Genomic DNA, 19,488 nt, shown 5'->3' on the forward strand with positions numbered 1-19,488 from the left:
TTTGTCACCACATGCTGCTTTGTGTCTCCTCTGCCTGACTGATCTGAACAGTTTGTGTTGACATGGACTAACTTTGTCTCCCCGCTGTGTGTCCTGTGCAGGTCCTGCTGTGCATCACCTACTCACCAAACTTTGACATCAATGGAGACTCCATCCTCCGCATTGCCGAGGTAGGACAGCCAGAGTCTGTTTGAATCGTGTCAGCTCTGTTGGCTCCGTCAGCTTCATCAGCAGCATATTTCAGATTTCACACCGAACACCAAGAGGCCTCCTTTTTGCTTCATCTGCAGAACTGAAATTTATATCTAAGGGTCGATTGGTTTAGTTCTCTGCTGGTTTACGTCACACATGTGACTGTGTGAGTCAGAATATTAAAACTGGTTCCAGTTAACAGCTCACATGCAGAGAATCTCGGCCTTTTGTGTTGTTGTGTTTAAACCTCCGACCACTAGATGGCAGTAGCTGGAACAGGAAGCAGTAAGCACACACACGGCAGTGTAAACACCGACTGTACAGGCCTATGAAAACGATCGATTTGTATCCTGTCGACAGATTCTTGCCAGTAGTCATTGATTAATGACTGTAGGATGCCCTTCCAGTGGTGGTGCTGACGTTACACACACACACGTCTGGCACAGGGTCTAGTTTGTATCTCAGTGAATGATGTACTTTGTCAGACAGTGTTAGATAATCAATATTTATTCAAACTAATAGTCTTTACATTCTGAGTTCACCTTCAGCAACAACAGAGCCAGTAACAGAGCCTCTTTAGACCATCGATCCAGTTAGGACGGACCAGAACGGATCAGCTGGTGGCCGGTCAGTCAGAGCAGCCCTGACTAGCAGTGAATCATTTTACAAACTTATTTCAGTGTTGATAAACCTGATAAATTGTCACATAAACACGATTTTTGGCTACCAGCGAACCCTGGAACTTTCTTCCAAAAGGAGACCTTTGTCGTGTGTGCGTGTTTGTTTATGTGTGTGTGTGTGTGTGTGCGCGCTAATTTCAGCTCTCTGAATAATTGATGAGGTTACAGCGTGAGATGAGGCCTTCGGGTGCGCAGGGACGGAGCAACGCTTCACACTGGAAAACAGGCCGCGCTGCTCACTTTGCTGAGGGTTTACTGTGGTTTTGTAAGAGGGGACGATGCGAGCGGTCGGTGGAGTCTGGGACGGTCCAGTCAATAAAACACGTGATGCCTCAAATTGATTTTATCATCAGGTAAAAGTTAAGAAAACTGCAGCCAATCGGGGCTTATTCCACACCTCACATGGCTCATTTGGCTTTTAACTTTCTAGAGTTCTAGATGAGTTCGGCCTACGCGTGGACTCAGCAGCCAGTCGATCCTGAGGTGATTTTCCTCGGTGCTTCCGTTCAGGTGATTTCAGAAGATTTTCAGAGGAGTTTCAGAGTTTTACAGGAATACTGTAAAACTGTTTCTCCACTGAGAAACACTGCAGCTGTAGCTTTGATTCACGACGTTTACACCCGAGTCCAAAGCAAAAGGTATCAGAGCACCTCCAAAATCACTTTGAAGCATAATCTTCTCCACCGTTTTCTCAAAACGACAACACAACTGAGGCGTGTTTGTCTCTGCTGGGGAGAAACTGCATTACAGAAAGTATTATGAGCAAACAGCAAGGCCACACGGGGACCTGCAGGAGCTGAAAACAGGAGCCAGTCCAGACCTGAACCCACAGGCACAGCGTTTGTCTGCGGCGGCGTCCTCAGCAGCGGCCTCTGCACCCAGCTGATTGGTGACGTCCATTAGCAGCTCATAAAAACCCGCTCGACATGTTGTGTTAATGGACCTCGTGCCGCGGGGCCGACCATCTGCCGCGTGTGTTTCTGTTTGTGTTGGGTCATCACTCAAAGCGAGCGGGGAGGCTGTCAGCAGCCCTCCATTATCAGCAGCGTCCTGTACAAACACTGCAGCAGAATACTTTACCTTTCACGCCATCGTCACGCCTTTCAGTGCTAAACTTGTCACTGTTCAGGCTCCATATCCTGCAGTTACTCGATTATTAAAACTGATTTTCTTTCAATCGACTAATTGATTAGTTGACCGGTTACGTAATCTCTCATTTTGTTGACTTAAAATGTAAAGACTAAAGCCTCAGTCGCATTCATAAAACTGCAGACTAAACTGCAGCCATTAAAGCAAACAGTGATGCGATGGGTTCAGAATGGACAGCTCGGACTGCAGTGGGACGTGTTATTGATCAGGCACAGGTGGCGAACACGCCTTTAAGACTTAAATCTTTGTGTGATTCACAGCGAGGGTCTTTGTGTAGAGCTCGACGTGTGGCCTGTTGTAACCGATCTTTGCTGATTAGTGAAATAAATCCTGACTCGAAGTGTTCTGGCCTCCCTGAAACCCTCTGTGGGGCTGGACGGTGCCTCCTGGACTCAGCAGGATGTCACACATGTAAACAATCCCAGCTTTATTTCCAAGATCTCACAGCTAAGTCTGTCTTTGTGTGTCAGCCCTGCGACTGACTGGCGAGCGGTCCAGGGTGTGTCCGCCTGTCGCCCTCCGTCAGCCGGGATAAGCTGCAGCCCCGCTGTGACCTTGACGGATAAAGCGGGTATAGAAAATGGATCTTGAAACCTGACCCGAGTGGAGCAGCGTCTGTCTTTTTCTTTCTTCCTGGCTTAGTGTCGATCCAAACAAGCTCCAGCAATTCAAATGCCAGGAAATCAATTCAGATCTTTGTTTAAACCTTTCAAACTCGAATTTATAAAAATGATATTTTTGGAGCTTGTGTGGTGTGTGTGACTGCTGCGAGGCTCAGCTCACTGTCACATTATCAGCCCTCACCTAGACACCAAAATAACCAAACATAAAATCTAATTTCAGGTGTTAAACATTGCTGAAAATGTCAGAAACATGTCAAAAACAGCTTGGAATGAGCCCTCATGGGTGTGATGGACAGGTGATGGACAGGTGTGGGTCACATGACGAGTTGCCACAGTCGTCACTGTTCCAGAGGTAAACATTCATAAGAAACAAATCACAAATTGCGTTGAAATTAATCAGAAAAGCTGCTGGAAGTTCTGGTTAACAAGAGATCCTGTTGGGATGAACGAAGCAGACTGATGTGTGTGTGTGCGTGTGTGGGTGTGGCCAGAGGATGTACCATGACAGTACATCCCCCTGCCTCCCCCCTCTCCTCAGTCTGATCTCCATGGTAACCTGTGACGCCATGGAAAACTCTCATGACCCTCCCTGACAGTTTGGTGTCTGTCTGTGATGCCGTCTTGGGGCTGTGCGTCAGCGCTTTGTTGTGACTCAGCGCAAGAAAGATCACACGCTGACAGACGTAATCGTGTGTGTGTGTGTGTGTGTGTGTGTGTGTGGGTGGTCAGGTGTGTATCGAGACCTACATGTCCAGTTGTCACCAGCGCAGCATCAACACGGCGGTCAGAGCCACGCTGAGCCAGATCCTGGGAGACCTGACACTACAGCTGCGACACAGACAGGAGGTCACGCCCTCGTGCAAAACACACACAGTACAGTCGTCACACACACGCACGCACACACACAAGCCTCATACTCAGTATCAAATGCTGCACAGCACAGGATGAATAGTTCAGGGAGCCTGGGACGTTCCAGTATTCACAACAGAATCGTGGCCTGTGTGGCTGAAAATCATACTGAATAAAGTTTGAAATGGATAAAAAAATGTAAATAAATAAATGGAGTAGCTGCACAAATGGGAAATGAAATAAAAGATTATACACCAAATTGTTGCACGTCGGCACATAGAGAGTCATGAGATAACAAAAGAAGCTGAATGTGAGGAAGTCTGTAGAGTTTGTTTGTTGTCAGCATGTAGCGTGTTTCATAGAAAAGTACATGAAAACTGCAGCGCGCACACAACAGACGAGTACTGCAACGGGAACGCACACAGAGACACGCTGACAGTAAACACACCTCCTGCTGTGCTCTCCTCCACAGGGAGCAGATGGAGACGAGGTGACTGCACCGCCGCTCCACAGAAGAGGTAACCTCCGCCTCCTGAGCGCTCCTCCTCTGCTGCAGGGCTGTTTATCATCCCGCATGTCATCATGTGCCTGCACCGCTACAGTCCGCTAGCCTTCTGCTATGCGTTCTGCCTTTATGAAGTTCAGTCTGTTTGTTGTTCACTGTGACCTCAGTGAGGAAACACTGAACGCATCAACAGCTCAGAGGCAACAAAAACTTATCGTGGCGTCAGACAAGTCGGCTTCATGGCAGAGTAGTTGCACTGCACCACATTCAGGTTGTACGCGTGTCCCTAATAAAGTGGCCATTGGGTGTAACAGCGCTCAGGTCTTTTACTTAAAGGAACACTTCAAAGTTTCTCCGTCCACAAAACATTTCTGCAGCTACACAGCCATCTGGTGAGACCCAAGTCTCCACAGATCCCAAACTGATTTGAGTTGAAGAAGATGTTATTTACACCCTTTTTTAAGCTGAAATCTTCACTGTAGCAGCTAAGCTAAAATTGTTAGCATCTGAAGTGGGTGCATGAGCTCAAACGCATATTCAGCCAATAGAACTTACAGTCTTACAGTCTCTGTGCGCCTACCTGAAGCTCACACAGCACAGAGAGAGCTGACGTTGTTCTACAGAGAGCCCTGCCTCTGCCTCATAGAATCTGGAGTTATGATAGTAACCAACAATCTCGTCGAGCGGCTACGTTGGCTCTAGTCTGCAACCGATGTTATCAAATAAAAGTAGCCAATAAAATGGAAAGTACAAGTACCTCATAACTGCACAGTAAAGTGCAGATGAGTGCACTCCTGGCTAGAAATCCCCTCAAGGCATCCGGTAAGGTCGGGATGTTTCTGAAATTGCCACCACAAAGAGATAAGAACAAGATCTTCACTTTGGTGGCAGCTTCGTCAGTGTGCCACAGTAACCTCATGGAGGTAGTGAGAGAGCTTCTTTATGACAATGTACAGTAACACACACATGCACACACACACACACGTTTAGATGGATGCCTCAGGTTCACAGAGAAGGTATTGATTTCTTTCAATTATTACATTTAAATGGAGAGATGAGAGAGCAGATTGTAATGAGTTTGTAATCTCTGTGTGTGTGTGTGTGTGTGTGTGTGTGTGTGTGTGTGTGTGTGTGTGTGTGTGTGTGTGCGCGTGCAGATATTTCTCCCACCAGCCAGGCTCTGTGTGAAGACGTGGTGACAGTCCTGACGGTTTTCTGTGAGAAGCTGGAGTCGGTGGACAGGTGACACTGCAGCTTGTCTTCACCTGCTGTCTTTTGTTGCTGTGATGTTTTAGCCGATCGTTCGGCCTGAGGTTTGTCTCGGTCATCAGGCTTTGCTGTCACCTCGTGGATCTCCGCTAAGAAAGAGACAAAAAGCCTTTCTGAAAACAGCTGTGTTCCAAACTCTGTGGTTTGATCGGCTCAAGTTCTGCTTCATCAGCATCACCAGTTATGTTTCAAACTGAAACAAACAAAGCGGCAGATTTCAGTCGCTCATGTTTCGAGCCTGTGCGTAGCAGCAACCACAGAGCGCGCTCAGTGCAGCTAGCTTCCATCGCCATCTGGTGGGCAGTAAGAGTTAAATCTTTTGATTCCTCTGACTGGACGAAGAGATTGTTTGAGTTTTTTCTTACCTTTCAGATGAGACCAGACATGCGTATCGGCCTTGTGGATTAGGAGCTTGTCCTGATTCATCCTGTGTTATTTTAGGGTTAAAGAGCGACTAGTTTCACCTGCTTTTTAGATGAAAACTCCATCAAAAATCTCCTGACGGACTTTCTGAACAAACAGCAGCTGTTTCCAGAGGTTCTCTAACTCATAGTTTGTTGTTGTGTCTTTATACATTTCAGTGGTAATCAGCTCCTGCAGCTCCTCTACCTGGAGTGCATCCTGTCCATGCTCAGCAGCTGTCCACCCACAATGCACCTGTCCAGAGGTTTCACCGACCTCGTGTGGTAAGACCGGGAACGCTTCTGCCGCCAAAACAGAGCAGCAGAACACCTTTCAGGAACAGCTGCAACTCACCTGTAATTTCCTGTATATTAATGTCTTCATATTTGCAGTCAAACAGTGGTATTCCTCCTACAGGAAGCAGCTGTGTCCAGCCCTGGTGGCGATCATGGGAAATCCTGTAAACGACAAAACCATCACTTCCCACCACGGCTACATGGGGGCGCCAGAGCGAGACCGTCTCTCAGACAGACTCAGTCTAGGTAACGTTTGACACTTTTCCTTCAGTCCCAAACTGTAAACTTGAAACAACTAAAGTGAAACGAGTGTTGCAGCTGGGGGGCGCCGGTAAGCGTCAGAGGCCCACGTTTTTGCGCTAGTCGCACTTTGTCTGCAGCAATTCACCCAACTGAGTATGTTGAATCAGCAGCAGAACCTTTTGGTAGGAAAAATCACTTTGATTGGCCGTTCAGCTAAGCGAATCAGAAAGCGTGAAGAGAACCCCAAGTGAGTAAAATGAAGCAACTGAATCATTATTAAGGTTTGTAGATACGGACTGCTGCCCCCTGCTGGTACGGAGTGTTATTTCCTCTCACACAGGCACAGAAGGTAAACACCAGTTGGCTGTTGGCTGTCGTCTCTGTAGTGAGTTCAAGTACAATTTTTTGGCTCAGACATAACAGTAATTCTTTGTCGTCAGTTGTTCCAGGAATCCTCAGCTCGGAAACAAAGACCACATTTCACGATTTCACTTTCTGCCAGCAGTCAGCTTGATGGCGTCTTCTTCAAAATGGTGGAAACTTTTTTCTTAGAAGCTACAGATGATGAGATGTGAAGCATCCCGCTTTGTTTTCCTCTGCTAGGACTCAGCCACGAGGTGGACTCCTCTGGTGGAGGTGTATCAGACCAAGGCAGGGGGTCCGGCTGCTCCTCTAGCGCCCCCGCCAGGATTGCCCCGGTAGTGCGGACTGTGTGCTACATCGCCGCGGAGCTTGTGCGTCTGGTGAGCTGCGTGGAGTCGATGAAGCCGGTGCTGCAGTCGCTCTATCATCGAATCCTGCTGTACCCGCCTCCTCAGCACCGCACTGAGGCCATCCGCATCATGAAGGAGGTGAGAGGAGGAGGAGGAGGCAGCATTACTGGCCTTTTCCCAAAGCAAATTAAAACTTTTCAGATAGATTTCTTGCCCTCAGGCAGAGATCGATTTCCTTTCAACCTCTAAACTAAATTATATGTTAGCAATTCATCACAAACACAAAGGATTTGTTGAGGTGTGACTTTTGATGTAACATGATGACTGTGTGTGTGTGTGTGTGTGTGTGTGTGTGTGTGTGTTAGATTCTGGGCAGTCCCCAGCGGCTGTACGACCTGGCCGGTCCGTGTGTGGTGGAGCCTGAAACCAGGAAGCGCTCCTTCTCAAAGAGGAAGTCCCACCTGGACCTGCTGAAACTGTTCGTTTTACTTTTCTCTCTCGGTTCCTTATTTGACTTGTCTGCTGCGTTTTAGCAGTTCCTGTGTTGCTTTTCACGCTCAACTGATGCATTCAGGAGCTGAATTTGACTGAGGAACATTGTGTTGTGTTCAATGACTAACCAGAATAACATGTTGCTGGAAGTAGTTCAGATCTAACGGGTGTTTGGGTGCCTCTGCTTCCCTGCAGAGTGATGGATGGGATGACGGAGGCCTGCATGAAGGGAGGCATCGAGGCGTGTTACTCCTCGGTGTCCTGCGCCTGCGCGCTCCTCGGGGCCCTGGATGAGCTGTCGCAGGGCCGCGGCATCCAACCCGAGCAGGTACAGAACTGAGACAGGATGCCGCAGTCATGAAGACGAGTACTGCAGTGATTCAGTACCGCATGTAGACATAAAAACAGGAAGTTGTAGGAGTTGTCACAGACAGAACATTTGGATTTCTCAGAATCTTTGTGGTTCTCAGGCTCGGCTTCTCCTCAGACGACTGGACGATCTGAAAGATGGGACCGAGTCGACGCGTGAGTCCATGGAGATCAACGAGGCTGACTTCAGGTGGCAGAGACACGTCCTGTCCTCTGAGCAGGCTCCCTACGACCACAGCTCTTCTTCCTCCAACATGGCCACCGCCGGGGCCACCGAGCGCAGCCCTGACATCAGCATCAGCATCACCACGGAGACGGGCCAAACCACACTGGATCTGGAGTTGGGGGAGCTCGGCCTGGGGCACACCACTCCTGAGGAGTGTGGGGAGGACGCTCGCCTTCCCTCGCCCTCTTCCTGTGGTGGCCTGGAGGGGACCAAACGTGATCCAGGTCTCGAGGCGACCCAGGGGATCCAGCAGGAGGAGGCAGGAGGTGCAAGGCAGGCGGAGGGAAGAGGAGAGAAACAAAGAGTGGCAGGAGGTGGTGTAGAAGTGGGAGGGGGAGAGAGAGGAGGTGTGGTTCCTCCGGATGTGGTGCAGCGAAGTCACGCCCTCGTCTACCCCGACATCACCAACTTCCTGTCTGTGGAGTCCAGGACCAGGTCGCATTACGGAGGAGGGTCACGATACAGCGAGAGCAACTTCAGGTACGAGTGTGTGTGTTCAATTTAATTTTAAATTTCTGTTTTTGGCGCCACCCAGTGGAAGTATCCACAACTTTAATGATATCATTACCAACACATTACTAACAAATAAATAAATGAATCAAACTGCTTTGAAACCCTATGAAAGCAGCAGCATGAAAATGATGTTCCTGCTCTCCCCGTCTCTCCATCAGTATGGAGGAGCAGGACTTGTCCCGGACAGAGCTGGACTCGTATGACCAGTTCTCCATGGCTGCTGAGAAGGACTCGGGCCGCTCCGACGTCTCCGACATCGGCTCGGACAACGTCTCCCTGGCTGACGAGGAGCAGCACACTCCCCGTGACTACCCGGGCCACCGCTCCCTGCGCACCGCCGCCCTGTCCCTCAAGCTGCTCCGCAACCAGGAGGCCGACCAGCAGAGCGCCAGGCTGTTCGTCCAGGCGCTCGCAACACTGCTGCCCCGGCTGCTGGGGTTGGCCACCGCTGCCGACGTGGACCTATCGCTTCAGAACTTCTCCTCCACCTTCTGCTCCGGACTGCAGGCTGGTGAGGGAGGGAGTGGGTGACATGACGTGTTGACACAGTAGGAAGTGTGTGTGTGCGTGTGTGTGTTAGCTCAGTAAACACAGGGTATTTGCTGAGGGTAGAGTGAGTCTGCAGCAGCTCCGCCTTCGGGAAAGGTTTGGTGCAGCTGAAGTAAACCTGATGTGGTGCAGGTAAACAATCAAGCAGAACATGTTGGACCTGCTGTCATTTAAGTACCACACGTTCTGACAGCTACAGCGTCGCTCAGTGTGTTTATTCTGGTTCATTAAATAACAATAATTCAACCTGAAGCAGCACGTCACTGCAGATGGTAACATGATTTCAGTATTCAGTATCAGCATCACCATGAAAAACTCATCAGCTTGTTTGCACAAGCAGTTTGAAGAGTATAAAAGTCACCGTACTGCAGTCCGTACTCACTTCATTGCTTTATTGGACACGTTTCTGCCTCTGGGACGCGACCCACAATCCCTCAGTACAAACAGGAAGCCTGCTGGGAGTTCGGGCAGCAGCAGAGTGAAATCACAAATCAAATTAAAGTCTGCGGTGAACTGAACTGAATGTGGCTGAAAACCCCGCAGAGACTTTGTGATTGGAGCTCAGATTATAATCTCCACTCACCTTCACCTCGTTTCCTGTCCTCTCTACACCTGTCTGTCTCTCCATGTCTCACCGCCTCCCTTTGCACTGATCTGAGTCACTGATCGCTGATTCATCTCTCTCTCCTCTGTCCTCCCTCTGCTGCCCCCCCACCAACACCACCCAACTCGAGGCCCTTTTGATTTCCTTCTCTCTCTCTCTGTTCACTCGCTCTCTCAGATCAAATCACTTCAGGTTCATGGCATCGCTGTCACTGTTTGTTATTGCCAGACTCCTCTCCTCCTCCTCCTCCTCCTCCTCCTCCTCCTCCTCTTCCTCCTCTTCCTGTCCTCGGCCCTGAATCAGCCAGCTCAGACATCACTCAGTCTTTTCTTTTTCTTCATCATATTTTTATTCCCCTGAAGCCCGTTTCTAACAGTGTGACGAAAAATGGCGATCCTGTAAGTCGTTATAAAGAGAAACTTAAAATAATATTTATATATCTGTATATCACCGTTGTATATACAGATGTATACTATGTACAGACTTTTTGCATTTCACTATTTATCGTTTTTATTCTCTTTTCTTGTGTATGTCTGCTGCACCAGATGCCAAAACAAATTCCTCGTCGGTGGAACCTACCTGGCAATAAAAGTTTTTCTGATTCTGATTTGTATCTCAGTTATATTGATTATAATGACTTACAGGATCACACAGTTTTTCTTCTCCTCCATGAACGAATTGGTTTGAACAGCTGACGTACACGAGGGTCAACGTAAAGGTAGAAAAACAGTACAGACCGAAGCACCTGGACTTCCTGTCAGCCGAGCTTTCATGTTCAGTGACTCCCTCAGTGAGCTGAGTGTCCACACGTCAGCACAACTCTGGCAGAAGAGCTGATAACGCAGTCGTTCCGTCTCTGTGTGAGGACGTCTCGTGTGTTTTCATGATGTGAATGTTTGACCCATTCGGTCCCCTCTCTGTCCAGGTGGGATCCACTCTCCAGGCTTCGAGACAGGTGACACCCTGAGCTGCCAGGCTCTGATGAACGCTGACGGCCTCTACCTGGTGTCGTACTACGCTCTGCTGCTCAACCTCAAACTTTGCTGCTGCGACTACTACAGACGGCGAGCGCTCGCGCCCGTCCTCAGCCTGGTGAGCCGAGCGCCGCTTCGCCCACAGCCTCAGTTGTAAAACGCACCCCAGTTGACGTGTCGTGTGTGTGTTTTTGCAGAAGGAGTTTGTGCGTCTGATCCAGAGCAGCGGCGTCCTCGTCGTTCTGTCCCAGGCCTGGATCGAGGAGCTCTACCACCAGGTGTTGGAGCGCAACCTGCTGGCCGAGGCCGGGTACTGGGGCTCCCCAGAGGACCACACACTGCCACTCATCACCATGCTGACAGGTACACACACACACATACACAGGCATACGGACGTTTGATTGGCAGACTTGTCACTAACACACCTGGGAACCTGACTGTGAGTGTGTGTTTCGACTTAACAGAATCTGTAAAGGGCAAATTCCCAGCTGGTTACCATCACAGACGACTCGATGACTTATCTCCTCATTCGTTTCCTTCCGTCCTCTCAGATATCGACGGGCTGGGCAGCAGTGCCATCGGCGGTCAGCTGATCAGGAGGGCATCCAGCCGGTCGCCGTTCAGCTGTGACAAGGCCAGCAGTGACACCATGACGGCAGGTCAGTCAGTCTGCGGTGGTGTTTTGTTGCAGGTCCAAACTGTATTTTGGGAGTCATGTGGAGGGTTTCTCCTCGGAGCCCTCCTGAACACTGCAGGGTTCACTCAGCCTGCAGCTGAACTGCTGCCTGCTGTGCTAATCGGCTGGAAAAGCTCCAGCGGCTGGAGGCCTGGAGGTGAAACACAGGCTGCATTCTGAGGTGTTTAGCAAACAAATCAACCCACAAGTGAAGGCTGTGAGCGTGGAGCCCAAACCCAACCTGAGGACGCAAATTCAAAATTAGAAAAATAATTTACTGCTGTTATAAAATGTTTGATGTGGTAATTTTCTCACTTTGTCTAAATTTATGTTCTATCAGAATGTTGAGGGGAGTCCATCCAATCAAATCAGCATCACTTTGACAGAACAAATTGGTGAAAAAATCCAGAGTAATAAGTGTTCCCTCAAGAAGAGGAGGAAGAAAGAGGAAAGGCTCAGAGCAGGAGACGGAGGACATGAGTCCACCTCCCCCTGGAGGACAGAAGATTGGCCTGCTGACTCACCCCTAATGACAGCTAGATTAAATAAGACAGTTGGACTCATCAGCATCATCGCTTTCTGTAGCCTCCTGCTGAGTAAGGAGTCTGTAACCGACTGAAAGGGTTCTGCTCTGCTCTTAAAGTTTTAATGAACATCCGGGCTGGAAAAACGAGTGACCTGAAGCATCCTGTTGCAGCCTCACTCCTGTGTGTTTTTCAGGAGCTGCGTTCGCACGCTTCATCCTCACCGGCGTGTGGAAGAACCTGATCGACGTGCTGTCCACGCCGCTGACGGGCCGCATGGCGGGCAGCTCCAAGGGCCTGGCCTTCATCCTGGGAGCGGAGGGGGTCAAAGAGCAGAGCCAGAGGGAGAGGGACACCATCTGTCTGAGTCTAGACGGCTTACGCAAAGCTGCCGCGCTCAGCTGCGCCTTGGGTGGGTGCAACACGTGTTCATAAGAGAAATGATACGAATCACTCATCTCTGCAGAGAATCTTCTGTTCTCCTTCACCTCACAAAGAGGTCGAAGGTCAGGCTCAGAGCCCGAACGCTTTCAGGTCTAAATTAAAGGGAGGTTTCAGAGGTTTCAGATGATCTACGCTTCCCTTTCTCTTCCCAGTCAGCTACGGGACTTTCCACATAGTAATGTTTGTTTGAGGACTTCAGTGTGGTTTTAGAGCTCAGAGAGACGGCAGCGGTCAGTCACAAAGGACGAGGGTCTCGTCTCTGCACTCGTACTGTTGGACCTCAGTGCTGCATCTGACAACACTGACCATCACATTTTATTACACAGACTGGAACATTTAATTGGCTTTGAAGGAACTGCATTAAGACGTGAAGGCTTTCATAACAGCTGTTAGCTGCAGAGTTTAGAGAGAATATCAGGGGAAATACACTTTTCTGTTATCTTCGCCTGTTAGTAACCTGAGTTACTAACAGTTACTGGAAAAAAAAACACATGAAGCCAAGAAGCACTAATGAATATGAATGAACACATGGCGTTCAGCTGAGGGGAGAGGACGGTGAGTGTGTGGAGGGATCGGACAGTTTTTCACTGTCAGTGTAAACACACAGAACACACAGTGTGTATAAATCTGTGAAATGCCTCGTTAATGTAGCCTCATGATGTGTTCAGGATGAGAGAACGAATGAAACTCAGCAGCTCATCTCCACACTGCGTGCTTGTGTGTGTGTGTGTGTGTGTGTGTGTGCGTGTGGCCGTCAGGTGTGGCTGCCAACTGCGCCTCAGCTTTAGCACAGATGGCTGCGGCCTCCTGCGTGCAGGAGGAGAAGGAGGAGAAGGAGGTGGGGGAGATGGGAGACGCCATCACACAAGGTACTGAGAGCACACGCTGTGTTTAATGGAACCCTGAGCAGCTAAAAACAAACACATCTGACTCATCTTTTACAGCTGAGGAAAAAGACAATTTGAAATAACAGCATCTTTAGTTAAACAGAATTACGCTGACACTGTGAATACGTGCAGAGACTCCAAGTGGAAAAAAGAAATGGACCTTTAGTGACATCTAGTGACCACTGAGGGGAACTACAACCATGTCAGCAAACTCTTCCTGAATGTTTTTAACTAATATTGAGATTTTTAGTGATATGCATCAGTCATTTTTGTTGGTGCTCATTACAAGCCAAGCTGTTATTTAATGTGTGTGTGTGTGTGTGACTTTAAAGGCTGATGCAGTGGTGTAAAGCGTGTGTGTTGCTGTTTGTGACCCTTAAGCGTCTGTCGTCCCCTGCTGAACATGATGTTTCACGTGTGTGTGTCCAGTGAAGCAGCGTGTCGAGCAGCGTCTCGAGCAGATCGGTCGTCCTCAGGGAGTTCGCCTCCACACGGCTCACGTGTTGTGTATGGACGCCATCCTGAACGTCGGACTGGAGATGGGCAGCCACAACCGCGACTGCTGGCCGCATGTCTTCAGGTGCAGACAAACTTTTTTTTTCCATCAGTCATGTCATGGGAATTAAAAAAGGTTACGGTGAACTAAATTTCTGTTGGGATGATTGAAAAGAAGCAGCTTCACACCTTTGGGCTTTGGAAAGTCCCTAAACCTTCTGAGGTCTGGGATAACGAAGCCTGCACTGCTTCAGTTCAAACACACACTTTGGTTTTATGCACATTTAGAAGTTAACTTAAGGTTAATGCAAAACAGCAAAATTAGGACAAATTTTGCATTTTGACAAATACGTTTTAAGCTCGTTGGAGGTTTTTGTCTTTTTCAAGAAAACGTGGAAGCTCTTGTTGGGAGATGGAAACATTTTCTCTGCGAATGTTTGACAAACAGCGAATGAGAACGTTTCTTCTTCAGATGATGAGGTCCTGCTGAGTCAGATGTTACATTCACTGACTTCTGTCCGTTTCACCTCCTCGTCTTCCCTCGTCCTCCCCCTCAGGGTGACGGAGTACATCAGCTCTCTGGAGCACACACACTTCGGCGACGGCTCCTCGCAGTCGTCCTCTTTGACGCCCATCACTCAGCAGGGCCAGCAGGCGGCGTCCGTGGACCTGGGGCTGGAGCTGAGCTGCGAGCCCAGCTCGGAGGCCTCGGAGCTGGGCCTGAGCCAGCCGGTCATCCAGCCTCTGTCCATCCAGGAGCTGCTGAGGGAGAGCAGCAGAGGAGGCCGCGGCGGCGACCTGAGGAGCGGCAGCCTGCTGAACGGGACCGGCGCCGCCAAGGCCGTGTGTACGCTGTCGACGCAGGCCGACAGGTAGGAGGCGGCCATCGCGGTCACGTCCACGCACATCCAACATGTGTGGCTCACAACATGTACAACGTGCTTCTAAATCTCAGCTCATCAACACCGATAAAATGTTATCGCAGAAACATTTGGTTTTGTTTGCCTTACAGACTAACAAAAACTTTATGTTCACGTGTGATTTGTGACGTCATGGCAGGTATTTTAGGTGGATTTCTCCTTTAAAAGAGCAAACAGACTGAAATGTGTTTCACGAGAAACACAGAAAAGCAGATCAGCAGGAGGGGCGCTTTGACATATAACGGCCACATGATGGCAGCAGCAACACAGAGCTGTGTGTGTGTGCGTGTGTGTAGATGTAGAATTAGGTGGAGTCTCCGCTGTAGAAATACAAATGTGTGTATAGGTGTGTGCGTGGCAGCAGTTCTGCTCTTATAAAAGTTTATTCCCTCACACACACACACACACACACACACACACAGCTGCTGTAAATACGGAGTGTGTGTTCATTCAGAGGATCATCTCTTACGTAACCAGTGATCTCGGCTGCTTTTAGGAGGGAATGAAATAAAAGTGTTCTCTCTGATCTCTTGGAGCAGATGGACTGAACACATTTACAAGCACAAAGTGGTGCCAGAACACAGTAAGTACAGTGCAGAGCCGCCCCAGAAACCGAAAAACCCTCTGCTGCTGACTCTGTCCGTCTGCACGCTCAGCTTTCACTGTGATCAGGAAGGAAATGAATGGAGCAAAGCACTTTCTGAGTGTGTGTGTGTGTGTGTGTGTGTGTGTGTGTGTGTTCCAGGTTGTTTGAAGAAGCAGCCACCAAACTGAACCTGGTCAGTCTGGTCGGCTTCTTGCAGCAGCTCAGGAAAGCTTCTCAGTCTCAGCTGTTCGACTCTGTTACTGAGACTGGAGACTATTCACTGGCAATGCCAGGTACACACACACACACACACACACGCACACACACACACACGCACACACACACACACACACACACACACACACGCACATGCACATGCACATGCACACACAGACCTTCATATTTATTACTTATCCAAACTGTCCTCAGTCAGGTCCACACGAAGTCTGTCCCTTTGAGCCCATTCGCTCATCACAGCTTTAACTTCAGTTTCGTGTTTTAATTGTCTGAGATGAAGACACGAGTGAAACTGACTCAGAGTCTTTTTGTCCCTTCTGTGTGGCCGTAGGGGAGGCCAAGTCGACGCTGGACCGGCGCAGCGCTCTGCACCTCTTCCGTCTGGGCGAGGCCATGCTGCGGATCGTCAGGAACAAGAACCGCCCTCTGCTGCACATGATGATCACCTGGAGTGTGGTGGCCCCGCACCTGGTGGAGGTGGGGCCCGTCTGCAAACACACAGCACCACCCGAAAGCTTTTCGTACAATCCTGCACTTCAGTTTGTTTAGCTCATGCTTTTAGTTCCTCTTCCTGCTTTCCTCCTTTTTGCTGAGCTGCTCTTCGTTTCACATGAAGCTCAGGTCTTTACTGCCACATGTAACACAAGCAGCTGCAGTTCTGCTGAACGGAAAAACGGCCACAGCGGTTGTTCACGTGGTTCCACTAAAGGAACAGTTCACCCATCAAAGTTAAAAGTCATTATCTCGGGTGAAGTTTCCTCGTCCAGAAAACATTTCTGCAGCTTCACAGTAGCAACAGCATGGCAGCTTTCTGCTGAACGCCTGAAGAAGCTGGAGACTTGTTCTCCAAGCCCTCAGGTGTCACTTTCAGCTCAGCAGCTGCACTGAAAGGTTTGTTTGTCACGATTAGGATCAAAGTAGGGATGAAAACGACAGTACAGCGTGTGTGTGTAGTAAACGTGTCTCCGTCTCGCAGGCGGCGTGTCACAAAGAACGCCACGTGTCCCAGAAGGCCGTCTCCTTCATCCACGATGTTCTGACGGAGGTGCTGACGAGCTGGGCGGAGCTTCCACACTTCCACTTCAACGAGGCTTTGTTCAGGCCCTTCGAGCACATCATGCAGCTGGAGCTCTGTGACGAGGACGTGCAGGATCAGGTCAGAGCTTGGCAACAGGTTTCACCTCCTCTGTGAGTGAGTCAGTAAATGATCCGTAGCTGTAGCAGGACATGGTGTAGAGGCTGTTTCTCCGCCCGCCGCCCCGCAGGTGGTGACATCCATCGGCGAGCTGGTGGAGATGTGCTCTCCTCAGATCCTGTCAGGGTGGAGGCCTCTGTTCAGCGCTCTGAGGACCGTCCACAGCAGCAAGACCGACACCAAAGACTACCTGCTGGGAGAGTACTCTATGGGTACGTCTGACGGGCTCTCACACACACACACACACACACACACACACACACACATTTTATCAGGTTCATCAGCTCCGAGTTCTCACTTCCTCCCTTCCTCCCTTCCTCCCTTCCTTTCCTCCCTCCCTTCCTCTCCTGTAGGAAAATCTCAGGCTCCAGTCTTCGATGTCTTTGAGGCTTTCATCAACACTGACAACATCCAGGTTTTTGCCAACGCTGCCACCGACTACATCATGTGCCTCATGAAGTTCGTCAAAGGTTTAGGTTTGTCTCACGTGTGCGTGCTGCAGGAAGCAGCACCCGAGTGTGCGTCCTGCAGGAAGCGCTTCGTTCACAGCAGACCCGAGTGACGCGCGCCAGTCGTGCTCGGGTTCACGCTTTGTTTTGCGTCTGATGTTAATCTCCTGTTTGTTCCCGTCTGTGTGTAGGAGAGGTGGACTATAAGGAGATCGGAGACTGCGTCCACGCGTCGGGGTTCAGCTCCACTGACCTCTGCCTGCCTGCGCTTGATTACCTGCGCAAATGTTCACAGGTGAGAGGCCTCCTGTCCGCACTGACATCACTTCTTATAACTCCTAAGTTTTGCCCTCTGAAAAGAAGTTCTGAATGAAGAAGTTCTCGATGTCGAGGGGGTCCTTTGTGCCTTCACTGGGCGCGTGCAGGTTATTTGTTCCTCTTCTTCTCTGTGACTCAATGAAGCGTCTGATTGACAGCTGCTGGCAAAGATCTACAAGATGCCGTCCAAGCCCGTGTTCCTGGGGGCGCGGCTCGCCAGCCTGCCCATGAGATCGCAGGAACGCTCCATCAGCACCGAGGACGGGATGGACTGCGTCCTGCAGGAGTTCGATGACGACACAGGTGACGCGTGCGTCTCTTCGTCCACAGCAGCTCTGTCCTGCGTCCGGTCCTCTGACTCCGTCCCCGCCTTGCTGTGTGTCCTGCAGGGCTGATCCAGGTGTGGATTTTGTTACTGGAGCAGCTGACGGCAGCGGTGTCAAACTGTCCTCGCCAACACCAACCCCCAACCCTGGAGCTGCTCTTCTCCCTGCTCAGAGAGGTCACCACCACGCCAGGTAACACTCAAACACCAGGCAACCGAGGAGTTTCTCACGGCCCCGCAGGTCACATGACCGCAGCTGATCTCACCTGCTGACGGGGAAAAACCTCTGAGACAAGACTCGACCTCGTAAAGTGAACCTCGGTCAACACTCTGTCTCCTTCCTCCAGGTCCAGGCTTCGCCATCTTCTCCGTCATCCAGCTGCTGCTTCCTGTGATGTCACTATGGCTGCAGCGTAGCCACGGCGACCACTCCTACTGGGATGTGGCGGCTGCAAACTTCAAGCACGCCATCGGCCTGTGCTGCGAGCTGGTGGTGGAGCACGTCAACAGTTTCATCCACTCAGGTGAGACAAACCTGTGTGTGTGTGTGTGTGTCTCAAAGGGTTTTGAGACACACACACACACACACACCATTTTTCACACATTTGAGCATCACTGAGCAGATCACTGATCTCACCTTGTCGTTAGCTCATACGGTTGTTGTTATTTCCCAGTCCTCCTGCTCAGTCACATTAAACTGTGTGTGTGTGTGTGTGTGTGTGTGTGTGTCTTCATCACTGCAGATATTGGTTACGAGTCTCTGATCAACCTGATGCTGAAGGACCTGTTCAAGCTGCTGGTGGCCTGTGTGTCTGAACCTGCAGAGACCATCTCCAGAGTGGGCTGCTCCTGCATCAGGTGACCTCACAGAGCTCCTCCTCCTCCTCCTCCTCCTCCTCCTCCTTTATGGAGTCAGTTACACATCTGTGACTCTGTGTGCTGCTGGACCGAGTTCAGGTTCACAAGTCAGGACTTTCAAGAGCCAAGAGTTTAATGTTAGCAGCAAGTGACAGTGACGATGATGATTAATGCAGTTTTGGTGGGATTTTGTTCACAGTAACAACACAGAGTGAGTGTGAAAGCAGAGGAGGGCGTACTCAGATTCACAAGTCAAAATAGTTTACAATTAATTCTCTTTAATTCTCTGTCGGTTGATAAATCGACTGTTTCAGCTGTACATTTTTATGCATTTTGTGTGCAAAAAATCTTAAATGGTACAGCAGGAGTCTGGGGTCAGTTGTGTCTCGGTGCTGTGCAGGTACGTGTTGGTCACCGTGGGTCCAGTGTTCACCGAGGAGATGTGGAGGTTGGCCTGCTGCGCTCTGCAGGACGCCTTCTCTGCAACGCTGGAGCCCGTCAAGGTAACACACACACACACACACACACACACACACACCTGCATACATCCAGCGGTGCAGACATGTGTGTGTGTGATGCACAAATGAACAAACGTTCCCAGTCAGCAGGTCAGTCCAGAGGAGTGAAGCACATAATCCACCTCAATCTGAAGCTGCTGGTCGGGACTGAAGTAATCTGAAAGCTTTGCTGTTAATACCATCAACATGCTGACACTCACGTTAAGCTTGATAACCCCCGTTAACCTCACACACACACGCACACACACACACAGTCCTACAGCTGTCAGGCCTTCATCCTGTTCCACAAACTGGGAGCAGGAACGTTGCCTCTGTGCTCACAGCAGATCAGTTTTCCTCACAAAAGGAACAACATGTTAAAGTAACACACAGAATAATCTGATAATCTGACAGACAATGAAAAGACTA

General features: G+C 49.9%; 1 protein-coding gene across 4 annotated transcripts in view; it reads left to right on the forward strand.

Moving 5' to 3' along the window:
* The window catches only part of arfgef3 (ARFGEF family member 3), a 33,438-nt gene that overhangs the window by 5,890 nt on the left and 8,060 nt on the right, over nt 1-19,488 (forward strand). For 3 of the 4 annotated variants that reach the window (XM_046401861.1, XM_046401862.1, XM_046401863.1), the window contains exons 5-33: nt 102-170; nt 3,374-3,490; nt 3,966-4,011; nt 5,156-5,240; nt 5,849-5,953; nt 6,087-6,211; nt 6,812-7,059; nt 7,287-7,399; nt 7,609-7,741; nt 7,884-8,488; nt 8,680-9,032; nt 10,600-10,766; nt 10,846-11,011; nt 11,200-11,307; nt 12,045-12,260; nt 13,051-13,161; nt 13,609-13,759; nt 14,232-14,546; nt 15,340-15,473; nt 15,749-15,894; nt 16,394-16,573; nt 16,683-16,824; nt 16,966-17,088; nt 17,253-17,356; nt 17,538-17,682; nt 17,769-17,897; nt 18,052-18,228; nt 18,448-18,562; nt 18,963-19,065. In XM_046401861.1, coding sequence (XP_046257817.1) covers nt 102-170; nt 3,374-3,490; nt 3,966-4,011; nt 5,156-5,240; nt 5,849-5,953; nt 6,087-6,211; nt 6,812-7,059; nt 7,287-7,399; nt 7,609-7,741; nt 7,884-8,488; nt 8,680-9,032; nt 10,600-10,766; nt 10,846-11,011; nt 11,200-11,307; nt 12,045-12,260; nt 13,051-13,161; nt 13,609-13,759; nt 14,232-14,546; nt 15,340-15,473; nt 15,749-15,894; nt 16,394-16,573; nt 16,683-16,824; nt 16,966-17,088; nt 17,253-17,356; nt 17,538-17,682; nt 17,769-17,897; nt 18,052-18,228; nt 18,448-18,562; nt 18,963-19,065 — 4,731 coding nt within the window. The remainder of the gene's footprint in view (nt 1-101; nt 171-3,373; nt 3,491-3,965; nt 4,012-5,155; nt 5,241-5,848; nt 5,954-6,086; nt 6,212-6,811; nt 7,060-7,286; nt 7,400-7,608; nt 7,742-7,883; nt 8,489-8,679; nt 9,033-10,599; nt 10,767-10,845; nt 11,012-11,199; nt 11,308-12,044; nt 12,261-13,050; nt 13,162-13,608; nt 13,760-14,231; nt 14,547-15,339; nt 15,474-15,748; nt 15,895-16,393; nt 16,574-16,682; nt 16,825-16,965; nt 17,089-17,252; nt 17,357-17,537; nt 17,683-17,768; nt 17,898-18,051; nt 18,229-18,447; nt 18,563-18,962; nt 19,066-19,488) is intronic. The other variant, XM_046401864.1, reaches the window with a different exon arrangement.

The sequence above is a fragment of the Scatophagus argus genome, chromosome 10 (genome assembly GCF_020382885.2).
Source record: "Scatophagus argus isolate fScaArg1 chromosome 10, fScaArg1.pri, whole genome shotgun sequence".
NCBI classification, from domain to species: Eukaryota; Metazoa; Chordata; class Actinopteri; family Scatophagidae; genus Scatophagus; species Scatophagus argus.